This window comes from Heteronotia binoei, chromosome 5 (genome assembly GCF_032191835.1).
Source record: "Heteronotia binoei isolate CCM8104 ecotype False Entrance Well chromosome 5, APGP_CSIRO_Hbin_v1, whole genome shotgun sequence".
NCBI lineage: Eukaryota > Metazoa > Chordata > Lepidosauria > Squamata > Gekkonidae > Heteronotia > Heteronotia binoei.
In genome coordinates, this window is record NC_083227.1 from 20,312,373 (window position 1) to 20,332,019 (window position 19,647).

General features: G+C 45.1%; 2 protein-coding genes across 2 annotated transcripts in view; both read left to right on the forward strand.

The window, feature by feature from the left end:
* The window catches only part of LOC132571817 (uncharacterized), a 239,513-nt gene that overhangs the window by 182,911 nt on the left and 36,955 nt on the right, over positions 1–19,647 (forward strand). The window contains 2 exon segments of the mRNA XM_060238610.1: positions 9,015–9,037; positions 9,934–10,052. Of these exon segments, the coding sequence (XP_060094593.1) occupies positions 9,015–9,037; positions 9,934–10,052 (142 nt within the window).
* Positions 195–5,694, forward strand: LOC132572194 (E3 ubiquitin-protein ligase TRIM52-like). Its single transcript, XM_060239029.1, has 3 exons — positions 195–637; positions 4,227–4,387; positions 5,557–5,694. Exons 1-3 carry the CDS (start codon positions 205–207, stop codon positions 5,677–5,679), a joined length of 717 nt encoding a protein of 238 aa, XP_060095012.1. The 5' UTR covers positions 195–204; the 3' UTR covers positions 5,680–5,694.

Below are 19,647 nucleotides of genomic sequence, written 5' to 3' on the forward strand. Positions count from 1 at the left end.
TCCTGTCCCAGGCCAGCCTCCTCTTTTCCCCACCCACTCTTTTCCTTAGTGGTTTGTTTCGTCTGGCAGATATTTGGCTCCCGGGCTGTTAATTGGCTGCCGGGAGAGAGTTGTTTGCATTGCAGAAAGGAAACGCCCCCTCGCTGCTTTGGGAGAGCGGGAAAACGAAACTAGTCTCTCCCCTCCTCCTTTGTCGAGGTAGCCATGGCGGCTGAGGGTCCCGTGCAGGAACTCTGGGAGGAAGCCTCTTGCTCCATCTGCCTGGACTTCTTCAGGGACCCGGTGACCGTCGCCCAGTGCGGCCACAACTTCTGCCGAGCCTGCCTGACCCGCAGCTGGGGGGAGTCGTTGGGGGCCGCCGAGCCTGCCTGCCCCCAGTGCAGAGGAAAAGCTCAGCCCAGCAGCCTCAGGCCGAACCAGCAGCTGGCCAACATGGTGGAAATAGCCAAGAAATTCACTCTGCAGGAGCGGAAAGATGCTGCAGGTGCGCATGAACAAGTCTGCCAGAAGCACCAGGAGCTCCTGAAGTTTTCTTGCAAGGACGACGAAACCTCCTCCTTCTGCATGGTCTGCAACGTATCCGGGGAGCACAGAGAGGTAATTCCTCTCGAGGAGGCTGCCCGAGACAGTAGGGCAAGTAACAGATCTGTGGATCATGATGCGGAATAGCTGGAGATGCTTCGTTCTTGGCTTCTCTGGAGAGTCAGTCCCTTAAATACCATCTTAGCTTAAATGCAAATAATAATGGGTGTTATTGAAACAGTGAAATGTAGGAACCCGAGAGGGAACTTGGGATTTGGGCAGTGAGGCCAGGCATCTCGCTTGATAACCAGGCCTCATATTGGTCAGGAGCTCAGTTCCCAAGCCTCCAGCGTTGCCATGGTTAGGCACGCTCTCCTATAGTAATGGTTCAGTTGTGTACCTTTTTCACTTGGTCATAAAAATTCTGTGCAGCCAGGAGGCAGTAGTAATGTCAGGAGCCATTCTGTAATATTGCTTTGACCACTGGGCTGAAAATAACATATGGTCAGGGTCAAAGTTGATGGTCGATTTTTGTATATTTATCAATATTTAATGTTTTTAATGTGACTAACAATTATTGGGCCTCTACATTTAGATCTTCTTAATCTTTAGGTCAGGGGTGCCAAGCCTTGTGTGTCATAAAATGTAATGCCAAGTGGCAGAGATGTAAACTTTATAAAGGAGACAAAAAGAAATTTTTTTAAAAAAATGTAAAACATGCTTAAAAGATTAGCATTCAGATCTGGGGGAGCAAGTTTGGTGAGACTATCATGTAATCCAGGGGTGGCCAACGGTAGCTCTCCAGATGTTTTTTGCCTACAACTCCCATCAGCCCCAGCCAAAGGCAAAAAACCATCTGGAGAGCTGCCGTTGGCCACCCCTGATGTAATCATCTACGCTAGCACCCCTGTGCGTTAGACATGTAAAATCACCTACCATATCCACTTTGTTATACCCATTTAGGATCACTAGTCAATGATCCAGTACACATTTGACTAATTGTTTCCTCAACAAATTGATGGTATGGTCCCTAGATGTTCTTTCAAATAAGTATGAATACGAAAGCTCTTCAAGGGGGCTGATGTCATCCCACACAGAGAAGAATTCATCATTTTGACCAATACGGGCGTTAAAATCACCAGCTAATATTAATGAGGCTCTGGGAAATTTATAATCGTATCCGAAAAGGTAGCTAGATCATTCCAAAGTGTTATCATATCCCTCCAAGATGTCAATGGGGGTAAGCAGGATGAAACAATTAAAAGTGGGAGTATTGAGAAATGTAAAAAAAAGTGCTAATGCATACTGGCAAGATGCAATAAGGGAAACTTTAACAGATTTTAGTGCTGAGGAGACTAAGCACGCTAAACCAGATTTTGGCTGACCCTTAGCAGAGCTGGTATGAGCCTTTACCTCATATACATCAAAACCAGATAGATTAATAGCTCTCGTGACCCAGGTTTCCTACTTTTGATATATTGACATTCATTACAGAAATCTCATAGTCAATACTTTGCGCCTAAGACCCAGAGGGAAATATGAAATGACTGGGCATTGCGAGCTTTTGTCCATAAATTGCTTCATGTGCTTGTCAAGAACATGTGAAAGCACCATGATACAGACTGAGAGCTATGTGTTTGGCTCCAAAACCATAGTCTTCCCCAAAGAAATAACTACAGCTTCTACAAGGCAGTGCAAGAATAGATAGCAATGTATAGTGGTCAGTATCAGCCTACTTTCTGGGAAGTCTTAAATTCAGAACCCCTAGTCTACAAAGAAAATGCGCTGGGTGAACTTGGTCTGGACACTCAGCCTAATTCACTTCACTGGCTTGTTGTTATTCCTCATCTAAATAATGTATATGACTTTCCTGCTGGGTCATATAGAAAGACTGGGTCATGAGGGCATGAATACAGTGAAAAGGGGGAGGGGAACCCAGTGGCACCCAGGAGAGCCCTTGCATAATGAGTCCAACAAAACACACACTCACTTTCTCTGTGTGTAGCAAGGCAAAAAGCTCATACCTTGATTAACGCTTTGTTCTTAAAGGGGCTCCCATGCAATTGAGAGAACTGTGCAGGGCCTGTAAAACTGAATTATTTTGACAGGCCTTTAATATCTAATGGGAGAGGACTGGAACTCTACACAGTTGAGTGACATCATTTATGAGGCATTATGTCCACCACAAGATTGTTGTCAGAAGAAAGAAAGTTATGATCCCGCCTATATTGAATTCGAGTAGCACCATGAAATGTATTTTAATTGTTTTAAATTGTAATTTAAATTGTGCTTTGATTGACTGTTAGCTGCCCTGAGTCTGCTTGCAGAGAGGGCGGAATAATAAATAAATAAAATAAAGTAAGCTTTTCCTTTTTATTTTCTTCCCCAGGGGATAAGGGGGAGGAGCCTCAGCCAATAAAGGAAGAGAGGCTTGGCTTGTGTGATTGAGAGACTGGCAAAGCATGATGTGGCCTTTTCCCCTTCTTCCCCAAGGGAAGAGCCTCAGCCAGTGGAGGGAAGAGAAGCTCTTCTCTGTAGCTCTTGGGTGATTGAGAATAAGCTGTGATGCTGAAGGAAGCAAGAGAGGGAGAAAGAAGTAGATGACAGCCAGTTGCTCTCGTGTCAGATAGGAGCCCTGTGGGGGGGCTGGATACAGCCTGCAGGCTGTGTGACACCCTTACTTTAGCTTTTTAATTCAGTGCAGTTTGGATTAAGAAGAAGAAGAAGATGATGATACTGGATTTATATCCCGCCCTCCACTCCGAAGAGTCTCAGAGCGGCTCACAATCTCCTTTCCCTTCCTCCCCCACAGCAGACACCCTGTGAGGTACGTGGTGCTGAGAGAGCTCTTACAGCAGCTGCCCTTTCAAGGACAACCTCTGCCAGAGCTATGGCTGACCCAAGGCCATTCCAGCAGGTGCAAGTGGAGGAGTGGGGAATCAAACCCGATTCTCCCACATAAGAATCCGCACACTTAACCACTACACCAAACTGGCTCTCCTTAAGTCTCCCCCCCTTAATTTTCAGTTGTCACAATAGCCTCTCAGATGCCCATTGCAAGAAAGGAATAGGGTGAGGTTTGGAGGCTCCTCTGGCACCCTGCAAATGGCTGCTCAAAGGAGAAGGTGGTTTACAAGGAAGCAGGAGCTGATTCATGCATTGACTTCCAAAGGAATGTGAGGCTTAATAAAAACTTGTATGACCTCAGATTCGCCCACCAACCCCAGCCAAGGGAAGACATTATGGGACCTGGGTTTGTTAATGGGGGGTGATAAAAAGAAAGCAGCAATACCTCCAGCCCACTGACCTTCACTTCCTAACACTGAAGATGGCCAGTTGGTGAAAGGAGGGGGATTAAAAAAACCCAAACCTCCCAGACTCTCCAATCCCTGATATCCATTTACAAGTAGAATCTAAAATACAGGTAGGGCTGTAGATCACTCTGTTCTCTGCTCTTAGACCCAAATGGCTGCGGTATCCCCTTTTCTCTTCAGAACTTTTTTTAGTACCCTCCTACAGCTCCCTTACAAGATAAAATACCTCCCCCCAAACCCATAGGGTTACACTTAGAATTGCACCCTGCTTGTGTGTGTGTTATTTTTCAACTGAATATGGCACTAGTTCTATTCAGTCATTACAAGGTGAGGTACAGTTCTGTGGGGGCAAGGAATGAATCTTCTTTCTTTGTTTTGGGCAGCAGGCAGCGGTGGCTGCCAGAAAAGGGAGAGTTTGCCAGAAGCACCAGGAGCCGCTGAAGCTCTTCTGCAAGGACGATGAAGCCCTCATCTGTGTGGTCTGTGACCGGTCCAAGGAGCACAGAGATCACGAAACCCTTCCTTTTGAGGAGGCCTCCCAAGAGTACAAGGTAGGAAGCCTGCACAGTAGAGGTTAATGGAGAAGAGCCATAGATCCTTTCTTTCTCTTTGGTCTCTTTGCAGGGAAACTCTAGTTTCCTCCTTAGCTTCTGGGCCCAAACTGGGGGTTGAAAACACCTCTTAGCTTCCTCGTACACCGTGTCATGGCTCCCATTTAATTGTCTCTGGTCCCCCTGTTAAGATGACCATGGAATGATATGGGGAAAATGGACTCGCATTCTGTCGAAGAAGAAGATATTGGATTTATATCCCACCCTCACTCAGAGTCTCAGAGCAGCTCACAATCTCCTTTACCTTCCTCCCCCACAACAGACACCCTGTGAGGTAGGTGGGGCTGGAGAGGGCTCTCACAGCAGCTGCCCTTTCAAAGACAGCTCTGCAAGAGCTACAGCTGACCCAAGGCCATTCCAGCAGCTGTAAGTGGAGGAGTGGGGAATCAAACCCGGTTCTCCCAGATAAGAATCTGCACACTCAACCACTACACCAAACTCGCCTTATGTGCAAGCACACTCCTATACCTGATCTTTAAAACCCCGACTTACCCTCACTGCTTCCCCGATTTCAGTTGCCATCCTTCAGTTTGGCACCACATTGTGGTCTTTCTGCTCAGCTTCCCAGTTTTCCCTGGATCTGCTGTAGTGTGTTTCTCAGACCTGATCTGAATGATTCCTTCAGGATCATATCAAAAGAGGTTTCATTGGAAAGTGTGGAATGGAAGTTATTGGTTTCCAGACCTCAAACCCCCCTGTGAACTTTCTGCAATTTCTTTTTAAAGTTGTCAGTACTGGGCCTGTTGCTAGAGTGTTAGCACAATATAGTGATATAGTGACTGCGAATAATAGTTTTTAATGCAAAAAATCTATCCTGTGGCAGGGGGGTGTAATGGTGGGCAGGAGGGCAAAGTATGGAATAGATCTCCGGGCTGAGGCAGCGTTGGTACTTTGAATATCTTCATAGCAGTTGTCAGAAAAGACAACTCCATGTACCATCTCCATGAGGAAGCTAGCTGTATTTAGAATTTGAGAAATGTTAAGATCCCGTTAATGGACGTCTGGCAGTTATATCCTGTTTGACCCTTATAGACAGTTTTGCTTCTCATATATTTTATAGTAAATTTCTATAAAGAATCCAGTCTCTACTTTGGGTCTCTCCCTGGCAGGATCAGTTCTGCAGCTGTCTGGAGATTCTGAAGAAGGAGAGAGAGAGAATTGTAACGTGTAGAGAAGATGTAGAGAAGAAGAACCAAGATGTGCTTGTAAGTGTCATTGTGGCTGGGGAGTGAACAGATCCTAGAACTCGTACTGGAGAAAACAATGGAGTCCAGCTACAGAAAACTCAACCCACATGAGCTCTCCCCTCTTTCCAATTTGGAAGTTCTGTGCACAGATGGTCAGTATTCAGCAGACCAGGCCCACAAAGGCAGACTTAACATTACAATTCTAAACAAAATTGTACTTGGGTGGTGGGACAAGGGGTGTTGTGGAACTGCACACTCTTGCTGCCCCTGGCACACCCTGCCCTCTGGCAGCCCAGGCAACCCCCTAGAAGTGCCTTGGGTGAACAGCCCCTGGTTATTAATTCAGATCTTGAATGTTGTTGTTGGGTGTTTTTGTCTGGGCAGAATCAGTTGGCTTCCTAAGGCGCTCTCTGATGTGAGGTGTATCCCAGGCAGAGTATTGTGTTCAGTTTTGGGCACCACATTTTAAGAAGGATATAGACAACCTGGAATGGGTCCAGAGGAGGGCGACGAAGATTGTGAGGGGTTTGGAGACCGAGTCCTATGAGGAAAGGTTGAAGGAGCTGGGCATGTTTAGCCTGGAGAGGAGGCGGCTGAGAGGTGATATGATCATCATCTTCAAGTACCTGAAGGGCTGTCATCTAGAGGAAGGTGTGGAATTGTTTTCTGTGGCCCCAGAAGGTATGACCAGAACCAACGGATTGAAATTAAACCAAAAGAGTTTCCGGCTCAACATTAGGAAGAACTTCCTGACCGTTAGAGCGATTCCTCAGTGGAACAGGCTCCCTCAGGAGGGGGTGGGCTCTCCTCCCTTGGAGGTTTTTAAACAGAGGCTAGATGGCCATCTGACAGCAATGAAGATCCTGTGAATTTAGGGGGAGGTATTTGTGAGTTTCCTGCATTGTGCAGATGACCCTGGAGGTCCCTTCCAACTCTATGATTCTATGATTCAGAGGAACTTGTGTGTCCAGGTGCCACTTGTGTGCATGCACCAACACTACAAGCCAGGAGAAGTCTCTCAAAAGAGAGAAGCCCCCCTCCCCCCAATCACTTGCTGAAAATGCTGACAGAGCCCCCTTCGATCCTGAATTGAACCAAGGGTGGGCAGAGATCGTTGATTCTTAAGTGTGGGGGGGGGGGGAGTACTTGGCTTGTTCAGTATAATGTAGATTTTCCCCACTCTGCACTTCTTTCTTGCCCAGAATGCTGTCAGGGAAGCTGTAGTTTAGATTGGGAGACCAAGTGAAGGGAAGGGACTTCACTGCCCCCAATGGTGTTTCTACTCAAACACCATTTCTAGTTTCCTGGTGGGAAGTGCAGGGATCAGCATATGGAAGGTGTTTTAGTGGGGAAACAAAATAAGCCCCTTCTGCACTTTGGGTCTTCTGCTGCCGATTCAGTCCCCTGTAACTGAGAGAACTCATCCAGGAGATTGAGTAAAATCCATGGGTACTTAGCCCCCAAGGATGAGTCCTTAGGAATCTTTCTCTTTCCCTGCCAAATTTGATGTAATCTCTGTGGAAGGTCAAAGTGCACTTCCAATAAGTCTCCTAAAGTGCCTCTTCCCACTGCAGAGACCCATAGTGTTCCTGACGCTGGCCTGCTTTTCTCCTTTTTCCATCTCAGAAGCATATTGAAGGAGAGAAGCAAGAGTTGGTAGCCAAGTTCAGGCAACTGCACACGTTTCTGGAGGAACAAGAGAAACATTTGCTGGCCCGGATGGAAGAGGTGGAGAAGGAGGTGGCAAAGAAAAGGGACGAGCACCTGGCCAGACTCTCTGAGGAACTTTCCTCTCTGCAAAGCCTCATCCGGGAGACGGAGGAGAAGTGTCAGCAGTCAGCCGGTGAACTTCTGCAGGTGAGGGGGTGGCAGAAACAGACAGTTAAATGCCTTCTCCCTGTGAGAGAAAGCTGGCTCCAAACCCTTTGTGCCTCCTTCACTGGGCAGAAAGCAGATGAGTCCCATTGATGTTGTTTGTTCCCTTTCTGCCCATGTACCCCTCTGTGGTTGCCTGTCTACGAGCTCTTCCTCTGTTGCTTTTCAAAAGCCTGCTTCCTGTTTGTTCAATATTTTCAACATCTTAATTATGCCTTTAAGCAAAAGGACACTTTAAGGTGCATTTGAGTGATTCAAGAGAATATTGAGGGAAGGTGTCAGGTATTTTCCTTAGGATAGCTATGACTGGCACAGTAATGCACCATCCAGGGTTCCTGTCTTGGGGGTGGTGAGTATTGCAAGTTGGAAATGTTGAAGGCATCAAGTGCCAGGTGGGCCCACAGCCATAGAGCTGCTTCCAGCTGATTGCAGAAGAGCCCTTTGTCAGCTGAGCTAGAGGTCCTGATATGTCATGGGCTTCTGCCTGGGTTTCTTCCCCTTTTATGGCATTGTCTTGCTCTCCCACCTGCTGCTGTTCTGTTGAGTCCTCCTTTGCTCAGGCTGAGAATCAAGAGGCCATGACTCTTAATGGTGGTGGTGTGGGGAGGTTCACGACTGCCTCTGCTCCAGGAGGGTAAGAAGAGTACCGTTTGCTGGTGAATCCCTCACTCACTTGTGGCAGCATTTAGAAAAGTTAGTTGCTCACCAAAGGTCTAGACCAGGGGTGGCCAAACTGTGGCTCAGGAGCCACATGTGGCTCTTTTACACATATTGTGTGGTTCTCAAAGCCCCTACCACCCTATTGGCTGGCTTGGAGAAGGTGTTCAACTGTTTACATCACTTCTACAAGACAAGCCGGCTGAGATCTTGGAGAATGCATTTAAAGTTGTTTTCTTTCCACCCCTACTTCCCACTACTTGCTTTCCTTCCTTTCCTCCCTCCTTCAAACATCTTTCATGTCTTGCGGCTCTCAAACATCTGACATTTATTCTATGTGGCTCTTACATTAGCATGTTTAGCCACCCCTGGTCTGCACTCTGGAGCATGCCCTGAGATCACACTGCGGGAGAAGGAGAGTTGGCTGTTAACTGGGCAATTAGTCAGCTACCTGAGAAAATGCTAGATGGAGGAATCTCTGAAGCACGGGTGCATGTGTGTGCGCATGAGACCAACACATGAAGGGGAAACTTACTTCACAGATAGCTCTTTTGAGAGAACCAGAAATGAGAACTGTGTGCAAGATTTTCTGCAGCAACTTTTAAAAGGAGGATGTGGGTGGCAATATAATGTGCACCGCTGAGCTGTCCAATCTGTCATCCTCGTGTAACTCTGAAACGGCTTCACTTTGCCTGCTGATGTCATTCCCTCACAGAGAAGTCCCTCCTAGTTTAGGAAGGTACAGCTCCTGTCCTTGAATGGGATGCACACCAAAAGGAGTCTTCTCAGGGTGAACTGTGGTAGATGTTGAGTTTTCTCTCCTCTCTTTTTCTTTCTTTGCTTTTTAGGATGTCCGAAGCACCTTGCAGAGGTAAGTGGATCCCTCCCTCATTACCCTTCTGATGCTGGGATGGATCTGAGGAGCAGGTGGCCCTTCAGGCTCAGGACCATGTGACTAAGATCGCAGATCTCAGTCCCTTTGTTCGTGGAAAAACTGCAGATGAACACAGTCCCATGGACAGAAGCTCATAGCCCCAAACAGCATGTTAACATGTTTTGTTCTGTCACATTCCTATCCTGCCCTTCCTCTAAAGAGCTCACGAGAGCATAAATTATTCTCTCTTCCTCATAACACTTCTGTTAGATAAATTTGGCTGCAAGAAAAAGAGAATGGCTCAGGACCAGTGTTCCCTCTAAGCTGAGTTAGTGTGAGCTATTTCACAGTTTTTCAGCCTCCGGCTCACACATTTTTGTCTTAGCTCATGAAAAATGGCCCCAGAGCACAATCATTTATGCAGAAGCTCACAAATTTAATGCCAGTAGCTCATAACTTTAATACTAGGAGCTCACAAAGTAGAATTTTTGCTCATAAGACTGCAGCTTAGAGGGAACATTGCCCAGGACCACCCAGCAAACTGGAGGGCTGAGAATTACAGCCCTAATCCACCTGTCCACCCACTACAACCACACTAGCTTTCTCCTTTGTTCCCTTGACAGAGGTGAGCAGGGGATGTGAAGTTGCTGTTTTAAGGGGAAGCCACCCGTTCCTCTTGGTGTCTGATTCGGCCTTCAGGTGCCTGGCTTTGGGGTCTCTGTAGCAACTGGGAAGGGACAGACTCTTTTCTTAGAGGGCCTCCCCTCTTCCACTGTTTTCAGCATCCACTGGTGTCTTTGGGTCTTCTCCTTAGTCCTGCTTTCATTTCTTTGCTCCACTGGTGGGAATTCTGGATTCGATAGATGGTGGCCCAGCTCCTTTTTTCCTTCCAGGTGTGAAGAAAAGAAGACGTTTGAAAATCCAGTGACTTTTCCTCCTGCGTTGAAGTGGAGGATCTGGGACATTCTTGACGTCAGTCACTTTCTGGAGGGTGTCATGAAGCAATTGAAAGGTAATGAAGAGCAGCTGCAAAGGTTTCAGGCAGGTCATTAGGTGAGGCCAGGTGTGAATGTAGACCCCTCGAAGTCACTTGTAATGCTGGCAGGGCCAGGCAAACAGAGAATGTGCTTGCCAATTCCAGAAGACCATTTTAGTTCACAATGAAACGTTTGTTGAGCAAGATTCCTTCTCTGGTTTTAGCACATGAATGTATTCTCTAGGTTTTCTCAGCATATTTCTACAGTTTGATCTCTGTTCATTCCTGTGCCCGTGTGTTGTTGCACTGAGATGTCAGGACAGAACAGGCCCCAAATATGAAAGAGGGGAGAGACTAGGCTGTCCTTGCTTAGTGGAGACACCTTCCTGATTCCTTTCAGGAAGATCTCACCCCCACTTCTGTGCCTGTGGCCAAATCAGACCTCACAAAACTGACCACGTGGACTTAGTAGCTTGAATGTGTCCTGAGCCCACAGAATGGCCTCGGGGGGACTGGCAGTGCTATTTTAAGCAGAGTGACATATATAAAGTGTGTTGAAGTCATGTGGCTAGTAACTTGGTGTAACTTTGCTTAGGATGGTACTCTGAGACAGTCTGTTTCTAAAGAAATGTAATCAATATCTGGCTGGAAGGCAAACAGGAACCCCATTTTTGCTGCCTTGAACATCCTGAAGAATATCAGAAGAAAAATGTAGCAAGTGATTTACTTCTGGGAGGAACAGCTCAAGAGTATTGACCTCAGCAAGGGATTTCTGCCTCGAGCAGTCTCCTGGAGAGGCAGTGTAGAAATGTTAGAAATAATCAATATTTGTATTGAATTTGAATTTAGGGAAGTCAGAGTATTTTGGACACTGTTTAGGATCTTTCTTAGTCTCTTTTTAGGAGAGTGAAGTATCGCTTTGTGATCCATTTCCCCTTTCCATAATCAGGGACAGTGAGCAAACTCAAGTGAAAATAAATTTGAATACCGTATTTGTGCACAACTCAAATTTGGCAAAGAATTTTCCCTAGAAGGAGCTGCTACCTAATTCTTCAGCTAAAATGAAGGGGGGAAAATATGCTGTTAATGGATGTTATTGCTGAAAGATTTGTGGTATGTACAATGGTCATCTGCTTTCTGTTCTGTTTGCTTCATCAGACTCTCTGGATTCTGGACTTCTCCCCCAGAAAGGTACATTTACTGTAGTGATCAATTATTTTGAATCTAAAAAGCTTCACCTCAAAATCTGTCATCTTCTGCTTGGTGTTTCTGCAGTGGTAACATTCCCTAGACACTCTTGTTCTGTTCCTCAAAATCTCACCCTCCCTGCCCCAGTCAGTTCCTTATCTCAGGAGACTTGTCAAGATTGTCAAGGAGAGCCACATAAATATGAAGGGTGTGTGTGTGTGTGTGTGTGTGTATATATATATATATATATATATATATATATATATATATATATATATATATATATATATATATATATATTTATTTATTAAAAGCAATTATGAAGGCAGAATGCCAGCAGGAGACTGAGGGGACTGGCTGAGAATAAGGGGAATGTGCCCTCAGAAGGGCCCTCTTTCAGTTGGTGGACGGGTAACCTTTTGCACCAAGAAACCATATCTTAGCAGGGAGGGAGGCTCTTGGTAGTTGGTGATTCAGTCCTTAGGCAGGTAGACAGTTTTGTGGCAAACTTGCGCACTGACTGTATGGTGACTTGCCTGCCTAGTGCAAAGGTAGTGGAGATTACGCGTGTTCTAGATAGGCTGGTAGACAATGCTGGGGAGGAGCCAGTGGTCGTGATACATGTTGGCACCAACGATATGGGGAAATGCAGTGGTGAAGTCCTAGAGGAAACATTTAGGCTGCTAGGCAGGAGACTCAAGGCCAGGACCTCCAAAGTAGTCTTCTCTGAAGTGCTACCTGTTCCATGTGCAGTGTAGAGAGACAGGCACAAATTAGGAGTCTCAACAAGCAGATGAGATGATGATGTAGGGAGAAAGGATTCAAGTTTGTTAGGCACTGGGATACTTTTTTGGAACAAGCAGGAGCTGTACAAAAGAGATGGTTTCCACTTGTCCCGAGAAGGAACCAGGCTGCTGATGCTTAAAATAAAAAAGGTGGCAGAGCAGTTTTTAAACTGAATCTTGGGGGAAAGTTGACAGGAGATGAAATGTCTCTGGTTCGGGATGCCTTATCTCAAAGAGATGACAGGTTAGTTGTTACTTTTCTACCAGGCAATGAATTAGAGTTGTCCACTGAGATGGTGACAAACAATATGGACTGCCTGGCAAAGTCTCAAGGCAGCAGGAGGAAGGTTGTGGGCCTAACATGCCTGGGAAATCGTAGATATTTATGTACAAATGCTAGAAATGTCCAAGGTAAAATCAGGGAGTTGGAATGCTTAGTGTTGGAGGAAAACATCAGATTGTGGGCATTTCAGAAACTTGGTGGGATGAGGAGAATCAGTGGGACACAGTGATTCCTGGATATAAATTATATTGGAAGGATGGGGGGAACGGATCAGAGTTGTCCACTGTGATGGTGACAAACAGTATGGACTGTCTGCCAGAGTCTCGAGGCGGCAGGAGGAAGGTGGCGGGCCTAGCTTGCCTGGGAAATTATAGATGTTTGTATGCAAATGCTAGAAGTGTTCGAAGTAAAATTGGTGAATTGGAATGTTTAGTGTTGGGAGAAAACATAGACATTGTGGGAATTTCAGAAACTTGGTGGAATGAGGAGAATCAGTGGGACATGGTGATTCCTGGATATAAATTATATCGGAAGAATAGGGAGGGAAGGGTTGGAGGTGGGGTGGCTCTGTATGTCAGAGAGGATATACGGTCCAGTAAGACTGAGGTCAGAGAATTAGATTCCCTTTTAGAAATGCTTTTGGTTGAAATAGAGGGCCCAAAAGGAAATTTAACTATGGGAGTTTGTTATCGCCCACCAAATCAAAAGAGAGAGGACGATTATAATATGATGGAAGGCTTAAAGATAGCGGCTAAACGTAAAAACTGTGTCGTAAGAGGTGATTTTAACTACCCTCAGATTGATTGGGTCAATATGTATTCTGGTCGAGAGAAAGAGATTGAGTTTCTTGATGCTCTCAATGACTGTGCTATGGAGCAGATGGTCTCAGAACCTACCAGGGGTGGGGCGATCCTGGATTTGGTCCTAAGTAATGCCCAAGACTTGGTGAGAGATGTAAAAGTGATTGCGCCACTTGGGAGCAGTGACCATAATGTTATTGATTTCACCGTTTGTATAAATAGGGATTTGCTCAAAAAGACCGCCACAACCATGTTTAATTTTAAAAGGGGTAAATTCTCTGAGATGAGGAGGCATGTGAGGCGGAAACTGAAAGGAAAGGTAAATATGGTCAAAACCCTTGGGGAAGCTTGGAGACTATTTAAAACTATAATCCTAGAAGCTCAGATAAAATACATACCACAAGTTAGGAAAGGCACAAACAGGCATAAGAAAAGGCCTGCATGGTTAACAAACAAAGTAATGGAAGCTGTAAAAGGTAAGAAGGACTCCTTTAAGCGGTGGAAAACCAGTCCAAGTGAGATTAGTAAAAGGGAACACAGGCTGTGGCAAATCAAATGCAAGACTGTGATCAGGCAGGCAAAAAGGGACTAAGAGGAGCATATTGCAAAAAACATAAAGACCAACAATAAAACTTTCTTCAAATATATTAGAAGTAGGAAACCAGCCAGGGAGGCAGTGGGGCCCTTGGATGACCATGGGGTAAAAGGATTACTGAAGGAGGATAGGGAAATGGCTGAGAAGCTGAATGCATTTTTTGCCCCCATCTTCACTGTGGAAGATGAGAACTTTTTGCCTGCCCCAGAACCACTAATTTTGGAAGGGGTGTTGAAAGACCTGAGTCAGATTGAGGTGACAAAAGAGGAGGTCCTACAACTGATAGACAAATTAAAAACTAATAAGTCACCGGGTCCGGATGGCATACATCCGAGAGTTCTGAAAGAACTCAAAGTTGAACTTGTGGATCTTCTAACAAAAATATATAATCTTTCATTGAAATCTGCCTCCGTTCCTGAGGACTGGAAGGTAACAAATGTCACCCCCATCTTTAAAAGGGGTTCCAGGGGAGATCCGGGAAATTACAGACCAGTCAGTCTGACTTCAACACTGGGAAAGTTGGTAGAAAGCATTATCAAGGACAGAATGAGTAGGCACATTGATGAACAAGGATTATTGAGGAAGACTCAGCATGGGTTCTGTAAGGGAAGATCTTGCCTCGCTAACCTGTTACATTTCTTTGAGGGGGTGAACAAACATGTGGACAAAGGAGACCCGATAGATGTTGTTTACCTTGACTTCCAGAAAGCTTTTGATAAAGTTCCTCATCAAAGGCTCCTTAGATAGCTCGAGAGTCATGGAGTAAAAGGACAGGTCCTCTTGTGGATCAAAAACTGGCTGAGTAATAGGAAGCAGAGAGTGAGTATAAATGGGCAGTCTTCGCAGTGGAGGACGGTAAGCAGTGGGGTGCCGCAGGGCTCGGTACTGGGTCCCATGCTTTTTAACTTGTTCATAAATGATTTAGAGTTGGGAGTGAGCAGTGAAGTGGCCAAGTTTGCGGATGACACTAAATTGTTCAGGGTGGTGAGAACCAGAGAGGATTGTGAGGAACTCCAAAGGGATCTGTTGAGGCTGGGTGAGTGGGCGTCAACGTGGCAGATGCGGTTCAATGTGGCCAAGTGCAAAGTAATGCACATTGGGGCCAAGAATCCCAGCTTCAAATACAAGTTGATGGGATGTGAACTGGCAGAGACTGACCAAGAGAGAGATTTTGGGGTCGTGGTAGATAAATCACGGAAAATGTCAAGACAGTGTGCGTTTGCAATAAAAAAGGCCAATGCCATGCTGGGAATTATTAGGAAGGGAATTGAAAACAAATCAGCCAGTATCATAATGCCCCTGTATAAATCGATGGTGCGGTCACATTTGGAGTACTGTGTGCAGTTCTGGTCGCCGCACCTCAAAAAGGATATTATAGCATTGGAAAAAGTCCAGAAAAGGGCAACTAGAATGATTAAAGGGCTGTAACACTTTCCCTATGAAGAAAGGTTGAACAGCTTGGGACTCTTTAGCTTGGAGAAACGTTGACTGCAGGGTGACATGATAGAGGTTAACAAGATAATGCATGGGATGGAGAAAGTAGAGAAAGAAGTACTTTTCTCCCTTTCTCACAATACAAGAACTTGTGGGCATTCGATGAAATTGCTGAGCAGTCGGGTTAAAACGGATAAAAGGAAGTACTTCTTCACCCAAAGGGTGATTAACATGTGGAATTCACTGCCACAGGAGGTGGTGGCGGCCACAAGCATAGCCATCTTCAAGAGGGGTTTAGATAAAAATATGGAGCAGAGGCCCATCAGTGTGTGTGTGTGTGTGTGTGTGTGTGTGTGTGTGTGTATATATATATATATATATATATATATATATATATATATATATATAAATATAAATATATAATTTTTTGGCCACTGTGTGACACAGAGTGTTGGACTTGATGGGCCATTGGCCTGATCCAACATGGCTTTTCTTATGTTCTTATGAACGGTTGGAGGTGGGGTTGCTCTATATGCCAGAGAGAATATACAGTCCAGCAAGATTGAGAAATTAGGAGAATGAGATTTGCTTCTGGAAATGCTTTGGGTTGAAACAGAGGGCCCAAGAGGAAGCTTAACTCTGGAAGTTGATCGCCCACCAATTCAAAAGATAGAGGATGATTATAAAATGATGGAAGAATTTCTCACAATACAAGAACTTGTGAGCACTCAATGAAATTGCTGAGCAGTTGGATAAAAAGAAGCGCTTCTTCACCCAAAGGGTGGTTAACACATGGAATTCACTGCTACAGGAGGTGGTGGCAACTACAACCATAAATGGCTTCAGGAGGGGATTGGGTAAGTACAGTATATGGAGCAGAGGTCTATCAGAGGCTTTTAGCCACAAGGTATAGATGGAACTCTCTGTCTGAGACAAGTGATTCTCTGTATTCTTGGTGCTTTGTGGGGGCAAAAGTGGGAGGGCTTCTAGTGTCCTGGCCCTCCTGGTAGATGGCACCTGGTGTTTTGGACACTGTGTGGATGTGCCATTGGCCTGATCTAGCATGACTGTTCTTATGAATTAAAGATAGTGGCTAGACAACAGAACTGTTGTAACAGGTAATTCTAACTACCACACGTTGATTGGGGCAATTTGTGTTCAAATTGTAAGTAAAGTAAAGTAAATTTATTTTTGTATCCCGCCCTCCCCCGCCAAAGGCAGGCTCAGGGCGGCTCACAGACATGGGACAACCATGATTTCGATAAAATACAATCGAGACAAAGGCAGATTAAAATACAATTAAGTTACCGTTATAGATTAAATTAAAATAGATAATAAAATTGGGAGAAAGAGAATGAGTTTCTAGACACTCTCAATGACTGTGCTGTGGAGCAGATGGTCACAGAACCTACCGGGGAGAGGTGATCCTGGACTTGGTCCTAAGTAATATCCAAGACCTGGTGAGAGATGTAAAAGTGATTGCACTGCTTGGGAACAGTGACCATAATATTGAATTCAACATTTGTATAAATATGGAGCTGCCCAAAAAGACCAACACAACCACTTTTAATTTTAAAAGTTAAAGTTAAAAGTGGTAACTTCTCTGAGATGAGGGGGCATGTGAAGAGGAAACTAAAAGGAAAGGTAAAAAGGATCAAACCCCTTGGGGAAGCTTGGAGACTCTTTAATATTACAATCCTAAAAGCTCAGATGAAATATATCCCACAGGTTAGGAAAGGCACAAATAAGTATAGAAAAAGGCCTGCGTGGTTAATAAATAAAGTAATGGAAGCTGTAAAATGTTAGAATAATTCCTTTTAGGGTTTGAGGAAGATCCTTTTGAGAGTCTATCAACCTGTTGTGAGCTTTTGCTGAGATTTCATGCCACCTCCACATTCAGTTAGAGAAAGAGAAATTATGGCCAAGGGAAAAGAATGTCCAAATCCTGAATGCGGCTGTTGGAAATCCTAAGGATTTGAGCAGAAATGTCATTCTTGAGAAATACCCAAAATGAAGACTTAAGGCCTGCTTTGTAAATTCAACCCATTCTGTCCCTTTCATGGTCAAGGTGTTTGTGGAAGAGCTCTTCCACATGTGGGTTTTGTTTGTTTATAAAGGTGAATGAAATATACCAAGAGTCCCCAAGGGCACAATGGCTCCCACAAACATTTTTCCTGGTGCCTGCCAAGTATTTTTAGAAAATTGATGTGATCATGTGGGGATTTGGCAGCAGGGCTTTTGATTGGCCATTGGAGAATTGATTGGCTGTGCAGATTTTGAAAAATGTTAACTTTGGCAGCAGCTGCCACCACAGCAGTGAGGATCTGCGTTGTATGACTAAGCTTTTGCAGCCATTTTGTGGCGGCTCTGCCTCCTGCAGCAGCCATTTTGTCCCTGCACCCACCACCTTATGTTAGAATTCCAAAGGTGTCCGTGGGATGAACAAGGTTGGGGTCCCCTGAAATAGACATTGATTTTTGTTTCTCCCCCAGGGTACTTCTTTGGTAAAGGATGTGAGGGATAGGCTGTGTTCTCATGGATTGCTAGTGTGTGTTCAAGCCCAAGAGGTGTGTTTTGTCTTTTAGCTTTCTGAAATAGGATGGCAGAAGGGAGGAGGGTTAAAGCCAAAAAGCAGGAAGGGGAAACAGATCAAACCGCTATGGGGAAATGTCTAAATAACCAGCCAGGTCAGGGAGAGCCACAAGGAATGGACATATCTTGGATGCTAACAATAGTATCAAATAGGCATGGCTTACAGCTCTGTCATTTGTCTCCCCGCTGAACCTGCTTCTCTTCTCTCCTTCTCTCTCCTCCACCCCAGCAAAAGTGACTCTGGATCTGGACACAGCCCATCCGCAACTCATCTTGTCTAAAGATCAGAAAAGCATGAGACGAGGAGAAGAAGCTCAACGTCTTCCTGATAATCCTGAGAGATTTGACCGGTGTAGTGTCGTGCTTGGCTGTGAGGGATTCACAGGAGGCCGCCATTTCTGGGAAGTCCTTGTGAAAAGTGGGGAAAAATGGGCTGTGGGGGTGGTCAGAAAGTCTGTCAGGAGGAAGGGAATAATTACCTTTAGTCCCGAGGAAGGGTTCTGGGACTTGGGGAAGTGGGGAGGCAGCTACAAGGCTTCTGAAAAAGACCTTGATCCTCCCCTGACCCTGAGTGGGGAGCTGAAGAGGATCCGAGTGTGCCTGAACTATGTTGAGGGTCGAGTGGCCTTTTTTGATGCTGACCGAGCAGCCCTTCTCTACGAGTTCTCTGGAGCCTCCTTCCATGGAGAGACCCTCCTGCCCTTATTTTGGGTCCATAGAAAAGGCTGCCTCCAACTCTGTTAAGACAGTCATTTCACACCAGGGGCCGTTAAAAAGACAATTTTACTTAGCAACGTTGTTTTATAGCCCTTTGAAGGCCTTCTTTAGTGTCCCAGTCACCAAAACTGACTTAAATAAAATGGAATCTTTTCCCCTCGTCCATTTCTCAACATCTCCTCTTTGTTTGGAAATTTTTTCCTGATAAACGCAATGATCTATTTCTGGGATTGTCAACTCTGGCTTGGGAGTTTCCTGGATATTTGGGGGTGGGGGGTGGGGATGGGTTTGCAGAGGGGAAGGAAGGAGCTCAGCAGGGAGGCTATGCCATAGAACCTACCCACCAAAGGTGCCATTTTCTCTGTGGTCCGGTGATCAGTTGCAATTATGGAGTGACTCCAGATCCTACCTGGTGTTGGTATTCTCACTCATTTTATCTCCTAAATAGCAGGTGTGGTCTAAATAAGTGTGCTTAAGAGCACACGAAAGCTTACGTTCTAAATAAAAATTGGTTGGTCTTAAAGGTGCCACTTTACTCCTGCTTTGTTCAGCAAAAAGAAGGAAACTCTCTGTGTAAAGCGCAATTTTAACTTCTTGTGAATAATAAGTATCAGAATACAAAACGAATAATATCAGTACATATAACCAAGTTAAAACCTCATACGTTACTCAATGCTCCTACTGTCCTTATGTGGCTGAAAGCCACTAAATAACATTCAGTCCAGTATTAAAAGTAGGTGGTCCAACGGAGAACCGGTCCGCTTTGCAAGCTGTTTCGGATCTCAGATCCTTCTTCCAGGGACCATTCTCATAAGTGTTGTACAATTTCCCAGGTCCAGTAGTGCCGAAAGAATTCCTAGCTTTCTCTAATTAGCACGCATAATAGCGGGAACGCCATAGTAAGTACTATCCTTATCAGCAATGTAGGCATCCCAAATAAGAGCTGTAAATAGACCAGCAGGCCTCTTTCATCTCCCAAAAGTAATTTTTCTCCCTTACTTCTCCAAGGAAAATTGAATGAAATATTTGGAAATCTGTTGTTAGATATCCCACAGTCTTTCATTTTCTGTTCATTATGGCTGTGGGGCAGGCGAGGAATGGGGGAGCAGGGCTGATGGAGGGGGTGTTGAGCCCTTCCACTCGGTTCCCTTTTTATGATTTAGAATTTCTTCCTTTGTCCACCATACTTTTTGTGGGCCAATGCATTGAGATTTGTGTTTGTATTAAAGGTTTCTCT

Bases quoted from the DNA above. Each gene is read 5' to 3' on its own strand.
- LOC132572194 (XM_060239029.1), top strand. From the start codon at position 205: ATGGCGGCTGAGGGTCCCGTGCAGGAACTCTGGGAGGAAGCCTCTTGC. The intron at 638-4,226 runs GTAACAGATCTG...GGCAGCAGGCAG, and splicing joins TGCCCGAGACAGTAGGGCAA to CGGTGGCTGCCAGAAAAGGG. The intron at 4,388-5,556 runs GTAGGAAGCCTG...TCTCCCTGGCAG, and splicing joins AGGCCTCCCAAGAGTACAAG to GATCAGTTCTGCAGCTGTCT.